The sequence below is a fragment of the Pelodiscus sinensis genome, chromosome 11, assembly GCF_049634645.1.
Source record: "Pelodiscus sinensis isolate JC-2024 chromosome 11, ASM4963464v1, whole genome shotgun sequence".
NCBI lineage: Eukaryota > Metazoa > Chordata > Testudines > Trionychidae > Pelodiscus > Pelodiscus sinensis.
In genome coordinates this window covers 25,646,175-25,667,748 of record NC_134721.1, presented here as the reverse complement: position 1 = coordinate 25,667,748, position 21,574 = coordinate 25,646,175, and the positions used below count along the sequence as shown (strand labels likewise).

Here is a 21,574-nt window from a genome sequence, read left to right as displayed (position 1 = left end):
TAATGCCTGCGCAAACCCAGAAGTGAGGCATCACTGTAGCAAATACACTAGAGGAAGGAAAATCAGATGGTACAAGAACATTGACAAACTTAGCCCTTGCATAGGAATGAATCTCACCCTGGATATGTTTGGTATGGCTAAGGGGAGAAAGAGAGAGGAGTGGGGAAGGGAAGAGAGGCCTGGTGAGGAAAGCAGAGGGAAAGAAGGAAGGAGGATTTCATAGCAGGTTCCCAGAAATAGTAAAAAAAAAACAGCTGACAGTTATAGGGAAGAGGAGACGAGTGGAGCAGCCAGCTGTGTAAGGCTGGCAAGGGAGAACTGTGAAGCAGAGGAAAGTAATACTGGGCAAACGTGAAGTGAATTATATGCCTAATTGCTCGCAAAGGATGAGGGGGACACATGCAAGGAACAGACATAAATCTCCCAGGAGAAGAGGAAGAAATACCAGAGGAAAATCAGGACCATGACTAACAGGTGAATTGAGAGAGAAGAGCATCTTTCTAAGCCACCCATGCCAAACCCTCCCAGAGCAGAGCCAGACAAGCTCTGTCCTTGAATGGCGAGAGAGAGTGAGCTGATCTTCCAGTAGAAAATTCCATAGGGTTTCCAGCCAGACCCAGCACCATGCTGGGAAAAGGATCAATTTAATATCAGAGGCACCATTCGTACAGGCCACGGTGTCCAGACACTTCCCAACATTCCTGTAGAACCTTCCTATGTGTGTGTAGACGCTGTGACTACATGCCTCATCCAGACCGATGAGTGAGCCTGCTGCATCTCTGGGCGAAGACCTGTACTGTGTTCATCTGTGTTCTGTCTTGTCCAACGTTGGTGTTTAACTAGCAGCTGCCTTGTTGTTTTTTGTATATTGTTCAAACTCCCCCTCCCCCCCAGGCTGTATTCAAGTGTATGTCTGTACACCCCAGGAAGCCCACTTCTACTGTGGAGATGGGGAGGATCAGGATGAAGGGAATCTGAAGAGAATATATCTCCCTTTTGTGCATGCACCCTGCCTGCAGGTCTCCTTCTGCTGGTACTTCCACCATCTATTTTGCCATCACCTTGTAGTGAGGTAGAGAGGGTGACTTTTTCCATGTAGCCCGTGTTCCAAGAGGTCCTATCTCATCAGAGGCAGGAGGAGACATTTACATGGATTGTGCCACAGAGCAGAGCAGATGCAGACAAAGTGCTGTTCAATATCCAATGACGGGCCTCGAGGTACTCCAGGCCTGCTCATCTGTGGTGTTTCTCCCCTTACTGGCTGTTTCCTCCCTTCAGTGTCCAGTGCAGGGCTAGTTTTGCACCATGTCTAGCAGCTGTCAGCAGCCTTAGAAGTGGATAGTGCTGATTCTGCTCTGGAGCATTGGCCTGTGGCTTATCAGAGGGAAGGGGAGCCATGTCGGTCAGTCTCATCTCCTGCTTGATGTCTATGCTGTGACCTTGCCTCTTTTAGGTCTTCTCCCCAACTATCCATCCACCCAACCATTGCCGTCTGCTAATGCTCAACTAGTCCCTGTGCTAAAGTTGTCACATGCTGAAGAAGAGGATGGTGAGTCTTATCTCTGTGTTCCTGGTCATAATGTTTGTTCTCCAGCACTGTCTGCATGCATCCTTCGGGGAAGTTCTGCTGTCAGAGTGGCCTTCATTTGCAAGTACCCGCCTTCTGTCACAGTGACTCAGAGCGCCAAAGGAAGCTGCAGGCCATTTAAAAGTAGACTTCTAGCTCGGTATTGCTACCTTAATGCTAAGATGCACCTAGGTGTAGGCCATTGTGTTATGACTTAACGAAAGGCATCTGCATTCTCACAATGGCACAGAACACATAGGGATGTCTTTGCTATGTCGTCAAACCCTAACCACATCCTTTGGGTCAATTGATTAATGGGACAGGTGAGTGAGAGTGATGTGCAGAGTGAAAGATATGATGTATACCTAACAGGGTGCACGTGGTGCTCAGGATGCATGGGTAGGGTCGTGGAAAAAGAAACAGTGAGTGAATAAGTGTATGGCTTGGATAGATACTGTGGGATGAACACACGGTTTATGGAAGAGTACATGAAAGCAATAGATGTGTGAATGCCCAGGATGATGTGTGCATGGATGAGTGACTCTGTATGGAGAGTAGCTGAATGGATGGGTTCCTAGGTAGAGGGGTTGAAAGATATGGGAAGGGGGCATTTGTGTCTAAAGAATGTGCAGGAAAATGTGTAGCATGATTGGAAGGATTGATTGGCTGGCTGCTACAGTACAGCTGCTTTAAAATGATCTGTAAAGCAGCATAGGTTGGTGGCAGGTAAATATCTAAACCTGAATTGATGTCTCACTACAGTAGGGCACAGAGAGATTTGCAGAGATACGTCTCCAAAGAGTGTGTTCATTCCCCATTTATTTGTTAGCTTTTTCAGTGACAGCCTCTTTGCTTCTTCTGTGCCCTTCCCCTCCATACCCCTTGTTGGCTCTCGGACATTGTGTCTCTGTTTTCTGGCCAGTGTCCACAATGAGCACAACATTTTCTAGTGTAGCGGCTGCCATGCAGGCCCCTGTACTGTGGCACTGCACCTTTAGGCAAGTGACCCTGTGGTACGCTATTCACTGGGCAGTGCAGCCAGCACGTCTGCCCCAACTTCCTTTGTGTGAACAAGCCAATGCACTAGCTGGGCAACTCAGAGTCATGTTGACCAGAGTGGTGCCATTTTCATCAGTCACTCCCAGAATCAAAGCTGAAGCTCAATTGTCGTCATGCTAGGAATGATGAGGGACAAATTCCCTCATGGCTTGGCTAACAAGCCCGGTGACTCCATTTACTTCTCTCAATCACAGTGTTTCTTAAACTTTTTAAGACCGAGGAACACCAAACAATTTTTTTTATGAGGAACACCAAGGATTTTTTGTTGAGAGGGGAAAAAAAAAGGTCAGGAGGAAAACGGGCCAGGGGGGAAGCTATTGAGGGGAAAAAAAGGGTCAGGGGAAAGAGGTAGATTTTTTTTTTTGGCTCAATAAAAGGTAGCCTGCCCCTTTAAGGGTGGCCATTTTGAATTCTGTTGTTCTCCGTGGCACACCTCCGACTGCCTCGCTGCACACCAGTGTGCCGCGGAACACAATTTAAGAAACTGCTCTATCACCTTCCTGTGGCCCTTCTCATGCAGCTGGGGTTATTTTCCAGGCCGTGAGGTGCATGTTGTGCACACAAATGACCCTGAGTATGAGCACGTCTACGCCATGGAGGACTACGAAGAGAGCCTGGAAGCTGATGGGACAGAGAGCACTATGCTGAGAGATGGTGAGAAAGGAGAGCTACCAGCACTCTTGGTGGGGGGGTGGGGGGAAGCAGGGGAGGACAGGGAGCAGAGAAAAAGATGCATGTTTGGTTTTATGTGGTTCTCTGTCTTGCTAGCGTAGTCCTTAGGAGTCGGTAAAGTCAGTGTGCATGACTGCTTCTTGCAGTGAGGCTGGCTGGCACGCAAGGTGGGAACTGGATACGGAGCCTTTCACCTTTCAATCTCTGGGCCCATGGAAGTTGTTACCATCTGAAAGCTGTTTGGCAGCCTGTGAAACGAGTGCTTGGGCCTCCGTCTAGTTCTTAGTGGACAAGCACCCACAAAACAAAACCACAGCGCAGCATCTCTCTTGTGACAAGGGCTCCTTTATGGAGACTGAACTCCTCGCGCACAATGAAAGTGGCCTCTCCAGGGGAGGAATCCTATTAAATATGCCTGGTGGTAGTACACTTGAACCTTTTAAATCTGGCAACCCTGGGAAACAGGGTTTGCTGGATTAAAGATTTTGCTAGGCCAGTGAGGCAATGAGGTGGATTGGGCGGGGGAGCGTTACCAGGCACTCTGCATCCACTGGGGCTCCTGAGCACCGTCCCACACCGCCACTATGGGAGAGGTAGGGAAAAGCTTTCAGCAGAATGCATCACTGCATTGACATTCCCCCAGCTGCCGGGGGCAGGGGGAGCAGCAGTGCACAGAGCCGCTTCCTCCTCCCCCTGCCAGGGTCTGTTCCACAGGTGTTCCCGAATTAGAGACACCCAGAGCATGGAAGTTATAGTGTATTTTATACGAAACCTCAGCTTATGTGTCCTTCATTTAAAATTAAAAAATTATGCACATTGTAATTCCTAAATTAGTTTTTATAATACAGCAACAAGGCCGACGCCTTCATACCAGTGGGGCAGAGAAACAGCCCTGGTAACTTGAAAGAGGTAGAGAAGCCTTTATACCCTGCTTCGGGATACCTTAGAAATATGATTCAAGAGCTAGTTGTCTGGATTCTTGTAGATGAGCCCAGGACCTAGCCATAATGTTGGCATGGACAGTAGAGGTGGGAAACATGATGAATCTGAAATTGCCATTGATGGAGATCTCACTGAATGGTGTTGGATAATCAGGAGAGAAAAATCCTTCTCTCCAAGGTCTGAAGCTGCTGATTTTCCATAAAGCTAGTTGAGTGTGGAAATTTGGAACCAGTGGTCCCTGGAAGTATCTCACAAGGGTGCCAGGACATTGCTGGCCTTCCCTGTCTCACAAAAAGTAAATTCCTATAGGAAGCGCCAGAAAAAAGGAGGGAGCTAGCCTGGCAATGACATACCGTTCTGAAGGATTTCCAAGTAACTCAGAGGCTTTTGTGTTCCCATTTGTCCCCATTTTTGTGACTTTTGATTTTGCGTGGAAAGGCAATGACCTGTGCATGGTGTGGCCAGGGAGAGAGCTTTGTTATAGTTCTGGGGGTGGGGGAGAGGCCAGCATCTTCTGCCTTTCAATCCTGATGCCTGTGGGCAAGCCAGCTCTGACTATGACCCACTCATCCGCCTGTCATGCACTGCCTCTGTGAAGTGAACCCAGAGATTTTCCTGAGCCCACACTCCATTCGTTAGCCTTTCCACTTCTCCATTTTCAGCCCATTATTCCTTTAAGGCCATTATATATTAGCTTATTACCTTAAATACAGTTGCCCAGACACTTCAGTTTAAACACAGTGAATTAGATAAAACAGTAAATCAAGATCATTAATTACAAAGGGAGAGAATTTAAGTGAGTACAAGTAATGAGTCGTAAAAGTCAGAAATGGTTAGTAGAAAAATAAAGATAAATGCCTATTAGTGCCTAACTGAGCAAACAATATTAGATCCAAGCAAAATTTCTCACTGCATGCTTCCTGCAGTGTTAACATGCCCCACTCCCGCCGTCCAACTGCTGTTTTCCTTTGTTGTCATAAGTACACTGCTGGGGGGCTTGTCTTGGGATGTTCGTTCCTTTCTTGAAAAACATTTTCCAGCTGAGAAGTGGGAGGCAGAGTCTGTGTGGAAGGATGATCCCTGCAGGATTTGTGTGAACTTCCTTTGTATTGCCTTCCTGTTTGATTACTCTGTTTGCCTTAATTTGCATGTAAGCAGTAAATATACACTTCTTTGTTCTAGACAGGCCTGGTCAACCAGTTTGGTGTTACGTGAGTCTTGAACATGCACTCTTAACATCATATAGGGGAATCTAATGGTGATGGATTCCCCCCAGGGTGCACCATGGAACGGGGGTACCACTGAGCCCTCTGACTGACTAGCCTGGGCTCCTTCTAATATTGCGATGCTGTGATTAAACACTAGACCTCTCCCACAAGCATTTACATGGGTAGAGACACACTCAGATGCAGTTACATGCAGGTTTTCACCTGCCACTGCATGAACCAACACTAGAAAGTCTACAGCCAAGATTACCCCCAGCTTTCCAGCCTAAACCCCAGAACTGTCCCATACTGCCCTGCTCAAAACCCCGACCAGCATGAATTTATTACTCAGTTTGTCTCATTGTGGAGAGGAATATGCACACAGTGGTAACTAAACTGTGATTTTTTTTCCCCAGACCCTTCACTTGAAGACAAACTGATTTAGATTAAAATATAAAACTAGTTAATTAAGTCCCAAAAGATAGATTTTAAGGGATTTATAAGTGGTAGCAAACCAATCAAAGCAGATTACCTAGCAAATAAACAAAAACAAAGATTAACATACTAGAATGATAGGATTTGAATTAACAATCTCTCACCCTGAGTGGCGATGCAAGCTGACTTGTAGATTCTCAAGACACAAGCTGCATTGCTTTGCAGCTTGGGATCCCCACCTCTGTTCCCAGTCATTTTCTTTCAGAGCTTCTCTCAGGTGTTGAGTTGTGGGAGAGTGAAGAACAACAGATGAGGTCACTCCCTGCCTTAGATAGCTTTAGCAAATGATGGGGACCCTTTGTCCCAAAACAGTTCCCATCCCAGTATGTGGAAAAATACAGGCACAGAAAACGGAGTCCAGAGACAAGTCGTGTGGTCACATGCCCTTGCAGAGTCATAGCAGCCATTACTTACAGGCTGGACAAAAATGTCGACAGGAAGGCTAAGCTATTCCACAGCCCATTGTCTTTGCTGATGAGCCATTTACACTAGCTTCATTGTTGTACCTGAAAGGTTGGCAGTGAGTGTTTTTTCCAGGGAAAGTTCATTTGAAATACAAATTCATAATCAATATTCATAACTTCAGATACAAAAATAATACAGAGAGGATTATCCTATCCAGCAAATTGTAACTTACACCTTCATAAACCAGAACTCTCTGGTCTGGCAACATGTGTGGTCTGACAGGATCAGAGAGCAAATTATAACCATTGCACTTTACATGACCCATCTTGTACAAAATTCACCATTATTATGCCATAGTCTTATCATAATATTACTACAGGTTTGGACCTCCCTGGTCTGGCACCCACAGGACCTGACTGGTCCCAGATCAGGGATTTGCTGGACAAGGAGAGGTCATTTCTGGCCCCCTTGCTGCCAGCCCCACCCTCTGCCCTACCGACCCACTGGGCTTCCTGGCTCCCCTAGGTAGCCCAGCTGAGTTGTGCACTGGGCTTCCCACCCCGCCCCTCTTCCCCACACAGCCCAGCTGAGCTATGTGCCAGCTCCTGCAGCCCAGAGCCATGCACCCCTCCCCGAATCACACTGGCCTCCTGACCCCCCTAAACCTCTGCAGCGCACCGGGACACACTGATCCTGCCAGACCACGGATGTTGCCAGACCAGAGAGTTCTGTTTTATGGAGGTGTAACCTATATAATAAATGGGGGATGTAGTATCAGACATATATCTTCATACAGTGTTGTCACACATTTTATCTGGAAATGTTTTATCAAAAGCTAGACTAGAAGTGGATTTCAGACAAGATTTTTTTTTTACTTATTAAAACCCTCTTGCCATGCCTTTGTCCATATAACTTTGTTAGGTTTTGTCTTTTTACATAGGCCTGTGATTGCAGATACAATGTCACTTCCTCCCCTCCCCTAAACCTCTAATAATTTACCAGACCTATGAAAGATTGGACTTGTTTTTTGGTTTGGGATACAGACCAAGTTACTGTTGTTTCAACTTTCAAGGGTTCAGGGGATATTTGACCTCTCCCTACCCAGTGTCCCGAGTAAGGAACACTGGCTACTCCAGTTTGACACTTCAAGACTTTTATGTATAGGCCTCTTCCTTTTGGGTATGTCTACACTACAAAGTTAATTCGAACTAATGGACGTTAGTTCGAATTAACTTTCATAGGTGCTACACTAGCGATCCGCTAGTTCGAACTTAATTCGAACTAGCGGAGCACTTAGTTCGAACTAGGTAAACCTCATTCTACGAGGACTAAGCCTAGTTCGAACTTACTAGTTCGAATTAAGGGGTGTGTAGCCCCTTAATTCGAACTAGTGGGAGGCTAGCCCTCCCCAGCTTTCCCTGGTGGCCACTCTGGCCAACACCAGGGAAACTCTATTGCCCCCCTCCCGGCCCCGGACCTCTCAAAGGGGCACAGGCTGGCTATGGTGCACGTGCCAGGTGCAAGCCTGCCAGCACCCAGCCAGCAGACCCTGCACCTGGCACGGCTCGAGCCAGCCACCCGATGCCCCCCAGCCCTCCCCCTCTTCCCGGGACCAGGCTGGCGGCTCCTGGGAGATTGCCCGGGACCGCAAGAGGCGGGCACCCGCCTGGTCTAGTGCAGACATCGTGGACCTCGTCCACGACCGCCGCACTAGGCACAGGAAAGTGGCCGTCTAGGGCAGGAGAGCTGCCAGCCTGGCCACCCAGGAGCAGGTGTGCATGAAAATCAAGGTGGTCCACTGAGACCCCCGACCCTGAGCCCTGAGCTTACAATGGCCGTATTGGGTCAGACCAAAAGTCCATCTAGCCCAGTAGCCTGTCTGCCGACAGAGGCCAACCCTAGGGACCCTCGAGGGGATGGACCGAAGACAGTGACCAAGCCATTTGTCTCATGCCATCCCTCTCCAGCCTTCCACAAACTTTGGGCAGGGACACCACTCCTACCCCCTGGCTAATACCACTCCATGGACCCAACCTCCATGACTTGATCTCACTTCTCTTTAAACTCTGTTCTAGTTCTAGCCTTCACAGCCTCCTGCAGCAAGGAGTTCCACAGGTTGACTCTTTGCTTTGTGAAGAACAACTTTCTGTTACTATTTTGAAGCCTGCTACCCATTCCTTTCCTTTGGTGTCCTCTAGTCCTTCTATTATGGGAACTAATGAAGAACTTTTCTTTATGCACCCTCTCCACCCCACTCATGCTTTTATAGACCTCTATCCTATCCCCCCTCCATCTCCTCTTTTCTAAGCTGAAAAGTCCCAGTCTCTTTAGCCTCTCTTCATATGGGACCTGTTCCAAACCCCTGATCATTTTAGTTGCCCTCCCCTCTCCCAGCCTCTCTCTTCCCCTCTCCCACCTCCTTTTCCCAGTCTCCCCGAGTTTTGTTCAATAAAGAGAGATTCTATTTTTGACCACACGTTTTCTTTATTTTGTACATCAGGAAGGGGGGCTAGGGAAGGGTAAGTGGAAGGAGGTGAGGGAGGAATGGGACACGAGCCCCCGATGGGGAGGACTGGGCTGGCTCTGCGGGCTTCTCGGGGTGGAAGCTCTCCTGCAGCCCCCCAATTGCCCCTTCTCCCCAGATGGCAGCCTGTGGCAAGTGCAGCCGGTCTGATGGCCGAGTGCTGTGATGTGCCCAGTGTGGGCACTTAGGGCACTCCAAGCCAGGACTGCTTTGCAAGCGGGGCACCCCTGAGAACTGTCTGTCCGGGGTGGGGGTCGGGTCCCTTTAAGCACAGCCCTCGGCTAGCCTGAGGCAGCAGCTCCACGCTCTAAGTCCTCATCTGATGCCCTGCCGGCACTGCTTCCGGCCATCCTTAACCCCGGTTCAGGGTCCACTTAATGTGGACATGCTAGTTCGAATTAGCAAAACGCTAATTCGAACTAGTTTTTTAGTCTGGATGCGTTAGTTCGAATTAGCGCTGTAGTGTAGACATACCCTTTGAGATTTGACTGCACCATTTGTAAATGGGATTTTTTTGTGATCAGAACAAGAGTTGCCAAACACTGCAATGTCATTGACATAGGCTTTTATCTTGCAAACCTCTGTGAACCATCTAACACTTGTGTGACCGGTCTCTGAAAGGTGGCCCCTGCTTTAGTTAACCCAAATGGTAACATTGAGAACTCAGAGACCCATGTAATTGATGAAAGCAGAGTTCTTTTGTGCAGCCTTGTCTACAGGAGCCTGCTAATACCTCTACTAAATCAAAAAGGCTGAGATATTTAGCTTTGCCTAAGATATCTAGCATATCATCTATTCTAGGCATAGGATAAGCATCTGGGTTCTGGGACCACACTGAATTATCTATAATCAGCACAAAACTTTAGAGTGATCGCTTTCTTAGGGACCAAGGCCACAGGTGATGTCCAAAAGCTGTCAGGCTCTTTAATTACCTCCAGGTATAACATACTTTGGATTTCCGAACAAATTTGTTCCTGCACCTTGCCAGTGACCCTGTGGGGTTTGCTGGGATGTGGCTGTGAGGTCTGCTGGGACGTTGCTGTGGTCTTTCTATAATGATTTTATGAATCAGCCAAGTGTGTCTTCCCTGGCTTGATAGAAAACATTTGGTTTTGCAACACACACAACACTTCTTCCCTTTCATCTGGTCCAAATACACTGCAGATAGCAATGCTATCCAGAGCTGAATCAGTTTGGCATTCGATCATTAAGTCAATGAGGTGAATTAAGTCAATCAGTTTCCCCTTCCACAGAGGTATGACCAATGCAAAATGTTTGTAAGTGTCTTCCATTCACATATAAACTGCCAACCCCATTTGGCTCTTCCCACCTCTCTTTAGCTGTACCTTCCTGTGGGCTCACCTTGAGTTCTGAAGGGCCAGAGGCATTCTAATGTCTTCTGCCGATGTTTTCCTAGGTAGGATGTCAGAGCAGATTTCTAATCATGGATCTCTTTTCTCTCTCAGCCCCAGGGGTCCTAACCAGCTAATCTTTTCATATTTTTCCCCCTCCTAGCTGACCCTTGCAGTTCGCCCCTGGATGAGGGAGACTGCAACAGATTCACACTCAGGTGGTATTATAACCAAAAAGTAGCAGAGTGCCGGCCTTTCATCTACAGCGGCTGCGGGGGGAACCTCAACCGTTTCTACACCAAGGAGGACTGTGATCTTCAATGCAGGCACCAGGCAGATGCAGGTAGGGGTCCAGCAGTGCCACTTTGGGTGTTCCGACCAGGAGTGGCCCGAGGCCGGCTGCGGCAGCTGGTGCTCCAGGCGGAAGGCGCGATCGGCGCCTCCGCCTACACGACCGTCAATGGCCGTGACGTAATCATCGGGCACCTGGGTGCCCCATGATGTCATCATCGGCCGCCCCGGGCCAGCAGCGCCCTAGGCGACCGCCAAGTCTGCGTATGCTCACAGGCCGCCCCTGGTTCTGACTCTGTTGTCAAGAGATCAAGGACAGTAAGTGTCCCTTTGTGCTGATTCAGCCCAGAATGTCAGTGAAAACGGGCAGGCTGTAACACCAGTGTGTTTAGATGCTGCGGTATAGGGGTCTTGACTCCCAGTTTTCTTTCCACAAGCTAAATATGCTAAATAAGCTAAATATGAGTCAACAGTGTGATGCTGTTTCAAAAAAACAAACATGATTTTGGGATGCATTAACAGGTGTGTTGTGAGCAAGACACGAGAAGTCATTCTTTTGCTCTACTCTGCACTGGTTAGGCCTCAATTGGAGTATTGTGTCCAGTTCTGGGCACCGCATTTCAAGAAAGATGTGGAGAAATTGGAGAGGGTCCAGAGAAGAGCAACAAGAATGATTAAAAGTCTAGAGAACATGACCTATGAAGGAAGGCTGAAAGAATTGGGTTTGTTTAGTTTGGAAAAGAGAAGATTGAGAGGGGACATGATAGTGGTTTTCAGGTATCTAAAAGGGTGTCATAAGGAGGAGGGAGAAAACTTGTTCATCTTGGCCTCTGAGGATAGAACAAGAAGCAATGGGCTTAAACTGCAGCAGGGGAGGTTTAGGTTGGACATTAGGGAAAAGTTCCTAACTGTCAGGGTAGTCAAACGCTGGAATAAATTGCCCAGGGGGTTGTGGAATCTCCATCTCTGGAGATATTTAAGAATAGATTAGATAAATGTCTATCAGGGATGGTCTAGACAGTACTTGGTCCTGCCATGAGGGCAGGGGACTGGACTCGATGACCTCTCGAGGTCCCTTCCAGTCCTGGTAATCTATGATTCTATGATTCACTGCTCTTTCCTCTTTCTCTGCAGATGCCCAAATTGCTGCTGACAACACATCAGCTGAGAAGAGATTGAATGCGTAACCTGCCCTGTTTTAGTGGATTTTCCCTGTCCAAGGGGGAACTGACCAAAGGGAGAGAAGACCCCACAGTCCTTTGAGTGAAAGACTCCGACAGGCTCCTACAAGGGAACCTGCCCTGGCCTGCCCCACGTCCTGGCCTCGCATGGCGTGTTTGGTCTGAGACTCTCGTTGCCGTCTCTGCTCCCTGCAGCGCTGCTCCCCGTGCCGGCTTGCCCAGAGCAGAGCCGTGGTGCTATTTCGTAAGGAGTCGTTCTGTTTCTCTTGGGTTTACTTTTTATTGTTATTTTTAAATTAAGGTGAAATTTTTATCAAATGGAGAAAAATCTGTAACCTTTCTAAAAAGCCAACAGTTTTGAATTAGAGCTTTTTAACTTATTTGATGCTGACTAGTAACATACAGCATACGTTTGCTGGATCTAACCAATTCTGAGTGCCACTTGCTTTATTTCTGGTTCATAGGCCTGGGGGGCGCTGCTTGTGAAATGGACTAGCCAGCCTGAGTGTCTCCTAACCAAACGGCGCCTGTGGAATTGGCAGTGAGCCGCGCTGTGACTGGCACTATAAAAGTACAAAGCCCCTGGGTTCAGTGCCAAAGTTTGTATGATGTTAATTCTCCAGAAGGGAATGGAAGCTGCGCCCTCCCATCCCCCAGCATTGGAAATGGTCCCTTAGCTCTGTGCTTTCTTTTCTCTTGCTGATTGTCCTTTGGGGAGACTCGTTGGGCTGTTGGCAATTCTGCCCTTGGGGCTGTCAGAGTGATAGAACAGCTATATCCGAGGGGGACACACAACTCATTTGGACAGCCCTTGAATCTTAGATGCCAGCTCTTCTCGTGGTTTGGCAGAGACTGGCCCAGGTGTCTGTTCTTCTCAAGCCCCAGCCATATGCAGAGCTAGAAGGGACGCCAAGCAATTCCGCCATTCTCAGCCAAACTCTTCTTTCAGCTTCATGCTCAGAAGCCCTTACAGACAAACATGTGGCAAATAGCAAAATACGGTTTTACTGCATGGCAGTGGAAACCATCCTCTCTCTCATGGCCCATGCATTCCCCTCTAGAGCCCCAAGAAATCTGTTCTACTCCAAAACCACATCTGCCAAAGGAAAGGACCTACTTGGAATCTTGAACCTCCATAATCCAGTAGGACCAGACATGCTCCATTTTCCCATCGCCTGCCTTTTTCCAAACATGCCAGTTTATAGTAACTATGGGTGCTGGGAGGGGCTTGTTAAAGGCACTTTCCATTGGCCTCCACCAGCATTCCCTGTAAGCTACGTGTTTGGGCAGCCTCCCGGGAAGATTCAAATGTCATGCAGCTGATTAGAGAGCGCCCAGCCGGCAGCATGTGTTTCTACTGGTGATGCACATCTGCACACGCCTTGGTGCACATAACAAAATGTATTCTGCGCATGGATGGAAAACATTAGAGGGAACATTGTACTCCTTCAAATCTTGGTGTTAGGAGCATCTTCCACATGCTGCTTCTCTGCACTGTGTGCTGCTTGATATCTGCAAACACTCACTAGGTAAAAACAGCTGGGAAATACAATTCAGACCTGGCCACTGGGGCAATTTTGTGTCCAGGCAAAAGTGATTTTACAGAGATTGCTGAGAATATCTGGGACCTCTGATTTAAAAAAAAGAAACTGGAATGATGTAAAAATTAATTTTGGATTCCAGACAAACTCTAGTCAAGGACCATTTGAAAATTTTATGTCATGTGTAGACTTGGGGTTTGGAAAATCATGCCGTTTAGTTATTAATTGAATTAACCTCTCAATTTCCAAGTGGGGGCCACATAGGGGTTACAGGTGTAACACCTGTGCTTGTTACTGCACTAAGCGAAGTAGAAGCAGCTGTGAAAGAGCAACCAATCTGTTAAGGGAAACATTCTCCACCTCCCTGCAAAATAAATTTCATTTGAAAAAGTTTCACCTTAATCCTGAACAATAACCAATATTCTCAAGCAAGGGTGACAGCACTGGAAGAAACCCAACAAAATCCAGGGCATGTTTCAGTGTGTGTGTGTGTGTGTGTGTGTGTGCGTGCGCGCGCACGGATTTGGCTGTATAATGCACATTGATCCACGCCCCTTTTAACAGTGCTTTTCTTTAACCTAGTGGTGCTGAACCATATTATGAGAAAAATCAGGGAAACCTTGAGAATGGTGCTATGCTATTGTAAGTTCCTGCCATCATATGGCCTTTAAAAAGCTTTGTAAAGACTCTGCATTCCTGATTTTATACCATCACCCTTTTCCCCACCCAAAACACTTGTGCCCACTGTTGGACATGCTTGGACTCTCTTTCAGTTATATAAAGTGACAATACAAATCTCCCATCTTCTTTACACAGCTGTTCTGAACAGGGAAACAATGGCAACTGTCACATCTGAAACCATGCCAATGGGAGGAGGGTTTATATATGATATCTATATATTGCTGCACTGTGTGTATATATATGTATACAACATGTGTCTGTGTGTTTGAATGCATGGGAGGTATCATTTAGCACACCAGTAATTGGAATCTGGTACAATTACCGTAACAATTGCTAACAAGGGCACATCTTCTGTCAAAATATAGGTACAGACAGATTTAATTGACTGGACAGAAATTAGGGAGCCATCTTGTGACTCTAAGATTGTTTCTATTGTCATCTGGTTGTGATCCTGCAGAGTGACTTGGAACAACATGACTGCTATTAGCTCTCTATGTACACAGTGCCTGGCTTTGTGTGGCGGGGACAACTTGCTATTGAAAGACTGCCTGGCTGAATAGCACGGAGTCAGCACTCAACCTAGGAAGTGACATGCATACGCAGCACTGTTGTGATCTCAGTGCGTTTACTGTGCGTTTACTGTGGATCTCCATTTTTATTACAGTTCATATTCTTTCTAAAGACTGTTTATACTACTGTGTTTGTTGGTAATGGCCCATCTACCTAGTAATGTTAATGCCAGTTGGATTGGTGGAGGCATTACTTGTGATATTCTTTTAATAAAAGAGCACAGTTCTTCGCTCCTGACCCATATCTCAGAGGTGCAGATGTGTCGTGTTCCCTGTCCAGCTGACCGGAATTGTGCTGTCATGCCTTCAGCAGCTTCCTCTGAATTGGTCAGGGTTAGATCTTCAAAGAGTGGGTGTGAGTGAGAAGCTCCATTTCAGTGATGGGCAATAATACAAAAACCTTGTTCATCAGATCTTTCTCCTACCCATCTGATGCAGTTGAGGACCTTCTCCCAGCCTGCATGAATTGCTCACCCTGCTGAGATGCCTGGGTTAATGCCCAGTGCTTTCACAAGCATCCAGCACTCTGTGATGTTCCCATTGTCATTCTTGCACAATCTTTCAGCTTTTCCATAAAGGTCCTTTAGAAATGGCGAACCACTCTCCGCCTTACCTCTGGGCCCACGTGACTTGCTGTAGATTATCACTAAAGATAAAATTGATTTACCAGCATGTTCCCTGCATCTTTTCCGGGGAAGTGTTTGTCAGCATCCAGTAGTGAGTTTCACTTCAGTGTCAACTGGCCACAGCTGTGAAAGAAGCAAAACCACCAGTCTGCCTGGCAGTGACTATAGGAAGGCTTGGCGTGGGGGTCTGCCTAGATTCAGAGAAGGGTCACTATAATCCCAGCCTCCTGCCCTCTGTTGTTTGTGTAGCTGCTCAGTCTGCTTGTAGGCAGTTCAGCAGCACCCTCCAGAGTGTATTACTTTGTGTCACTCCAGTTGCTCTAGTACACACTATACAACGTTTGTTGCTGCTCCGGATGTTGAACTCTTCCTGCAGAATCTAGATGCAAGACATGTTCTATGTGTGTGTTTTGTTGTTTTTTCCGGTCAAGTGACTATCATGACATAGGGTGCAAAATCTCAATCTGGCAATAAAAGTTTGTGATACCTCACTTCTGTTGGGCTTACTGATCTGTTAATGCTGTGCCTCTCCCCACTCACCACAGAACCTCTTGCTCATTGCCACGTCGCTGTGTATCAGTAGTCTTCACTTGCTGGAATTTGGGGGCCTTCAGAAATGTGCGTATCTCTCCATCACTTTGTCCAGACCTTTTGTTTTTTGACCTGTAATAGACAGGACAAGTTGGGGCCAAGATTTCCAGGTGCCATTAGTGTGTCCCACAAAGAAGGTACATCTACACTAGCTCGTTAGTTCAAGCTAGGTAGGGTAATGAGGGCAAGCGGAGTTGCAAATGAAGCCCCGGATTTAAATATCCCGGGCTTCATTTGCATGTTCCCGGGCGCTGCCATTTTTAAATCCCCCTTAGTCCAAACTCCATGCCCGCGGCTACACGCGGTACAGAGTAGGTAGTTCGAATTAAAGATCCTAATTCGAACTACCATTACTCCTCGTGGAATGAGGAGTAACGGTAGTTCGGATTAGGATCTTTAATTCGAACTACCTACTCCGTGCCGCGTGTAGCCGCGGGCATGGAGTTCGGACTAAGGGGGATTTAAAAATGGAGGCGCCTGGGAACATGCAAATGAAGCCCGGGATATTTAAATCCCAGGATTCATTTGCAACTCCGCTTGCCCTCATTACCCTACCTAGCTCGAACTAACGAGCTAGTGTAGACGTACCCAGAGTGTGTGAAAATGTTCCCAATTTGAGGCACATGCCTGAACTTGCTACTGCAACTGGCTGAAAAGCAGTGAAAGCATTTGTCTCGGGAACATGCACTTGTCATTGGTCAGCTGCAGTGAAATCGCTGACATAGCTTGTAATTCCTCTGAGTTCTATGGGCTGTGCCCAGACCAGGGATTGGATATTACAGCAAATGTCCATCTAAATCTTTCTTGCTTTGTTTTGAGAAACATAAACGTAAATTTATTTTTATCATATAAAAAGCCATGATTCATGAGTGACCTGCAGATAGCAAACCAAGGTAAGTGGCTTGGTGCTCACATGCAACTCTGCTAAGGTGATCCAGTGCTTGTAATTTGCTTTTCAACAACTGATCGATAAGTTCAATCTTTCATGTGAGAGCAAAGCTGCAATAACAATGAAATATGCCAGCTCCCATCTCTCATCTCCTGTGGTCCTGGGTGCAGTCAGTATTGAGACCGGTGCAGCCTTATCTTCTGAGCAAAGGCAAGGACTTTCCCTGCTGTGCCAAGGAGCCTACACTTGGTAACCTCCTCCCTGCTGCACACATTTTGGCCCCAAGGCTGTGTGGCTGCAAGCCTTGTCATCTGGGTTTTCTTGCTGAGAAATGCAAAGGGGGTGCCATCCCAAATGACAGTCACCCAGCAAACTATCGACTGGACGACGGTCATTTCTGCATGCCAGGACTATCTTTATAATTGCAAAAAGTTTCAGGGGGTAGCCGAATTAGTCTGTACAGGATAAACTTAAAAAACAACAAATAGTTTGGTAGCACTTTAAAGACCAACAAAACATACAACCTACCAAACAATGAAGATGCCAATGGTTTTTTGTCTGTGTAGTGTCTGGTGTTAATACTCTTCCTCTCAAAGGGTACGTCTACATTAGCCCCCTAGTTCGAACTAGGGAGGCTAATGAAGGTGACCAAAATTGCAAATGAAGCACGGGATTTAAATATCCTGCGCTTCATTAGCATGTTCCCGGGCGGTCGCCATTTTTGAAACTGACTAGCCTGGAATAACTGCCTGTGTCTACATGCGGCAGTGAAACGGGAGTTCAAAGTAAACCCCTAACTCGAATTAGCTGTTACTCCTTGTGGAATGAAGTTTAACAGATAATTCGAGTTAAGGGGTTTACTTCAAACTCCCATTTCACTGTCAGTTTCCAAAATGGCGACCACCTGGGAACATGCTATTTGCAATTTCGGTTGCCTTTATTAACCTCCCTAGTTTGAACTAGGGGGCTAGTGTAGATGTACCCGAAGGGTGTGTCTACACAGCAAAGTTATTTTGAAATAACAGCCCTTATTTCGAAATAACTTTCCTAGCATCTACACAGCCAAACCGCTATTTCGAAATAGCAGAGCACTTATTTCAAATTTGGTAAATCTCATTCTACGAGGAATAATGCCAAATTCAAAATAGCTATTTCGAAATAAGTGCTGTGTAGACACTTATTTTGAAATAGGGGGCCCCCAGCCTTCCCAGGGTGCCCTGGTGGACATTCTAGCCTCAACCAAGAACACTTCTCCCCCCCCCCCAACCCGGAGCCCTTAAAGGGGCAGACTCTGGCCACCGTGCCCGTGCCAGCTCCAAGCCTGCCAGCCCAGAGCCGGCAGTCACTACCCCTAACCCAGTGGCCCCAAAACATGTCAGCAAGCCAGTGCCAGCCAGCCTTCCACCACTCCCCAGGAGCAGTCTGCCAGCTCCCAGGAGCCTGCCAGGGCCTGGAGAAGGCAGGCACCTTCCTGCTCCAGGGTGGAGATCATGGATCTTATTCAGTTTGGGGGGACGCCCCCATGTCCATGATCTCCACACTAGACAGAGGAACATGGCTGTCTATGGCAGGATAGCTGCCAGCCAGGCCACACGCAAACCCAGGAGCAGGTCTGCATGACAATCAAGTTAGTCCGGCGAGACCTCCCAACCCTGAGCTTCCCCTCCCTCTTCTTCCCCTTGCTTTCCCCCTCCAGCTCCCGCCTCCCAGGTTTCCCCCTCCCTTCTCCTACCTTCTCTTCTCCCCTTTCATGCCTCCTTTCCCTAGTCTCACCAGAGTTTCATTCCCTCCCCACCAGTTTTGTTAAATAAAGAGAGTTTGTGTTCATGAAAATACGTGTATTTTATTTGACATCAGGAAGGGGGGTTGGAGAGGGGTAAGTGAAAGGACATGAGGGAGGAATGAGGCACAAGCCCCCAGTGGGGCAGAACAGGGAGGCTCTTAGTGCTCCTCAGGATGGAAGCTCTCCCTCAGGACCTTCTGGGTACTGACAGCCCCCCAATGGACCTCCTGGATGGCAGCCCACAGAAAGTGCAGCCAGGCTCGCAGCAATGCATCCAAGAGAAGCACCAGAGTGCCCAGGGGCAGCTCAGGCTCCATGTTGCAGAGAGCTGTGGTGTCCCAAGTGAGAGCAACCAGAGCATGCAGAGACAAAATGCTTTGCTGCCCCTCATCAAGGTAGACAAGCAAGCAGGGAAACCTGAGAACTGGCTGTCCAGGGGGTCCCTGTAAGCACAGACCTCAAGCCTCAGGCAACAGCCCCACACAGTAAGTCCTGACCTCGTGCCCTGCTGGAACTGGTCCGGCCAGCCTTAAATGCGATTCAGAGTCCACTCAGTGTGGATGCACTATTTTGAAATGCATTTTGTGTATAGATGCGTTATTTCGAAATAAGATATTTTGAAATAACACTGTAGTGTAGACATACCCTAATTGCCTACGAATGGTTCTTATCTGCCTCTTTTGACTATCCAGTCTTTAGGTGCTTATAGACTATTTGTTTTTCCTGTTACTTTCCAGCTCAGCTTTCCCGTTGATATTTTTATACCCACTGCCTCTTCATGTTTCCCCCCCTCCCATTTTTTTCCTTCTCTTCTCCCCTCCCCCTACTCTCTTCTCCCCTATTTATTTTAGTTCTGGACATCCAACATTCTGGTCATCTTAATAATTGCAGGCAGCTGGTTACAGAAACTAGTTCCACCAAGGTTAGTATTGCACTCTGGCCTCACTTATCAGTGTGAACACCTCGCTCACATGACCAAGCGTATAACTTTGCCCACATCAACAACTTAGTCATCAGCAAGGGCTAGGGCAAGAGAGTGACAATGCTAAAGGGCTCAGCACACACTCTATCACTGTGACTGTGGCTCTGCACAACGTTTCCATTGCTTTCTGTGAATCAGCGCCTTCAGTCTAATTTCGGCTGCTCTGACAAGCTGGCAGGCAGATTGCACTCAATGAGGAAGGCCTCTGTTCCCTGCATTCTCTTTCTCCCACCCTCTGTGGCTTCAGCTAGTAAAGCAAGACACACTGTTGTTGGTACCTAAATGAACCCAGATCTTGCTGAAGGCCAGATATCCAAGAGTGGAAGCCATTGGACCATGGCAAACCCTGTAAGCCGCGATACAAGATTCTTTATCATGCAGCGATAAGAGGCATCAACTGGGCAGGTTTCCGTGTGAGGCTCAGCACTGAACATGGGAGGAGAAGTGAATACTTAGGCTATGTCTACACTAGCGGCTTCTTGTGCAAGAACATCTTGTGCAAGGGTTCTTGTGCAAGAAGTCTTGCGCAAGAAAACGTCCACACTGCCATGTGTGAGCTGTGCTTTTGTGCAAGAGCGCCCATGGCAGCATGAACGTTCTCTTCCGCAAGAAAGCTCTGATGGCCGTAGGGGTTTCTTACGCAAGAAATGGACCACACTGCCCTCTTGCGCAAGAGCTCCTGCGCAAGAGGGCTTACACCTGTTAGAAAAGAGCGTGCTCTTGCGCAAGAAGCCCTCTCTTACCACGCTGTACTGTAAATTTCCTTGCACAAGAGCAGGCAGGCAGTGTGGACGCTTTCTGGAAGAACAGCCATTCTTGTGCAATAACCTGCCAATGTAGACATAGCCTTAGCGCCTCCTGAGCAAAGCAGGGTCCCAGCAGTTCCTCAACGCACCCATGGCCCTGGGCTTCTATATGGGAACAGTGAGGTTCTGGTCTCTTACCCCTACCATTCCCACAGCCCGGCTACTCTTTTGCCTCTGGGTGGTGCTTACTATATAACCACATGAGTCTATACTAGAACTAATCTTCATAGCACTTTACAGATATGAACAAATTGCTCCTAACACCCAACTGTGAGGCATCCCCAGGTATCTGCCGTCCACTTATTCTAGAAGAGGAAACCAACGCACAGACAGGTAAAGTGATTTGCCTAGAGCTTAGAAGGAGGCAGTATTGGAGCTGTCAGTATAATGCAGGCGGCCCTTGCTCCCTGTCCTGTGCTCAGAGCACTTTGCACTTGTGTACCAGTAAAAGGAGACTTCACAGGACCAGAGGCTCAGACCCTGCTGTTTTAACATCATTGCCCTACTCTGCTCCCATGTCAGGCACAGCTTCCGTTCAACAAAGTGCCAGCTGCTCTGAAAATGTCTAAAAATAACCCATCTCTGCCCCATGCAGTCCAGTGCGTGATCTGGCTGCTGCAAATCTGAGCCTGGCACGCTTCCTGGGCAAGAGCTGGCACAGCGGGGGGTAACCTAATGCATATGTCATTGCAACCACTTCGTCTCAACTTCCAGTCAGCCTCTGAGTGGGGAGCCACGGGGCCATTCAGTGGTCCCCCAATGCCGCCTGAAGCCACGGAACACGGATATTAATAGCATCAGACAAAGACTCCTAGTGTGCATGTGGCAGAAGTAACTGACCAGGCAAAGCAGAGCTGCTCAGTCACGACTGGCTTTGTCCCATTGTGCATAGTGGGACTGAGGCTACTGTCACTGGCCTCGTCCCAGAACTGATGCCCTGGAGCTGGATTGACACATGTTCACATGCAACTCTGCTAAGAAGAGCCAGCACTTGTAATTTGCCTTTCCACAACTAGCTGGGGTGCTCATTGTTCGCTGGCTGACCCCCGTGGAGGCAGAGTGCTAGGCTGAAACAGGCTGGGGCAGAGGGGGAAATGGGAATTCTGCTAGTGGACAGTGCTGGCTTGATGGCAACAGAGACTCATTCCCAGATATCAAAGGAGCAGCTTGCGTGCTTTGGCAGCAGCAGGGCTTCCCACATCTACCCCCCACTGTCTGTGGCTTAGACTGAACCTTGACAGGACCCCCTTCTCATGGTGAGGGGGAGTTCATCACACTGGGCTCTTTGGGGTCTGAGGCAGGCCAAGCCTGCTAACAGAATTGCCAGTTAATGCCCAGTCGGCGGTGGTGATTCTGTGACACCAGTCCACAAGAGGCTGAAGACTCCAACCCATTTCACATAAGAAGCCAGAC

General features: G+C 47.9%; 1 protein-coding gene across 3 annotated transcripts in view; it reads left to right on the top strand.

Moving 5' to 3' along the window:
* Positions 1–15,601, top strand: part of COL7A1 (collagen type VII alpha 1 chain) — a 119,398-nt gene extending 103,797 nt beyond the window's left edge. For all 3 annotated transcript variants that reach the window (XM_075938832.1, XM_075938831.1, XM_075938830.1), the window contains exons 116-119: positions 1,454–1,549; positions 3,164–3,280; positions 10,385–10,564; positions 11,647–15,601. In XM_075938832.1, coding sequence (XP_075794947.1) covers positions 1,454–1,549; positions 3,164–3,280; positions 10,385–10,564; positions 11,647–11,699 — 446 coding nt within the window. In that variant the 3' untranslated portion in view covers positions 11,700–15,601. The remainder of the gene's footprint in view (positions 1–1,453; positions 1,550–3,163; positions 3,281–10,384; positions 10,565–11,646) is intronic.
* Positions 15,602–21,574: the final 5,973 nt, after the last annotated feature.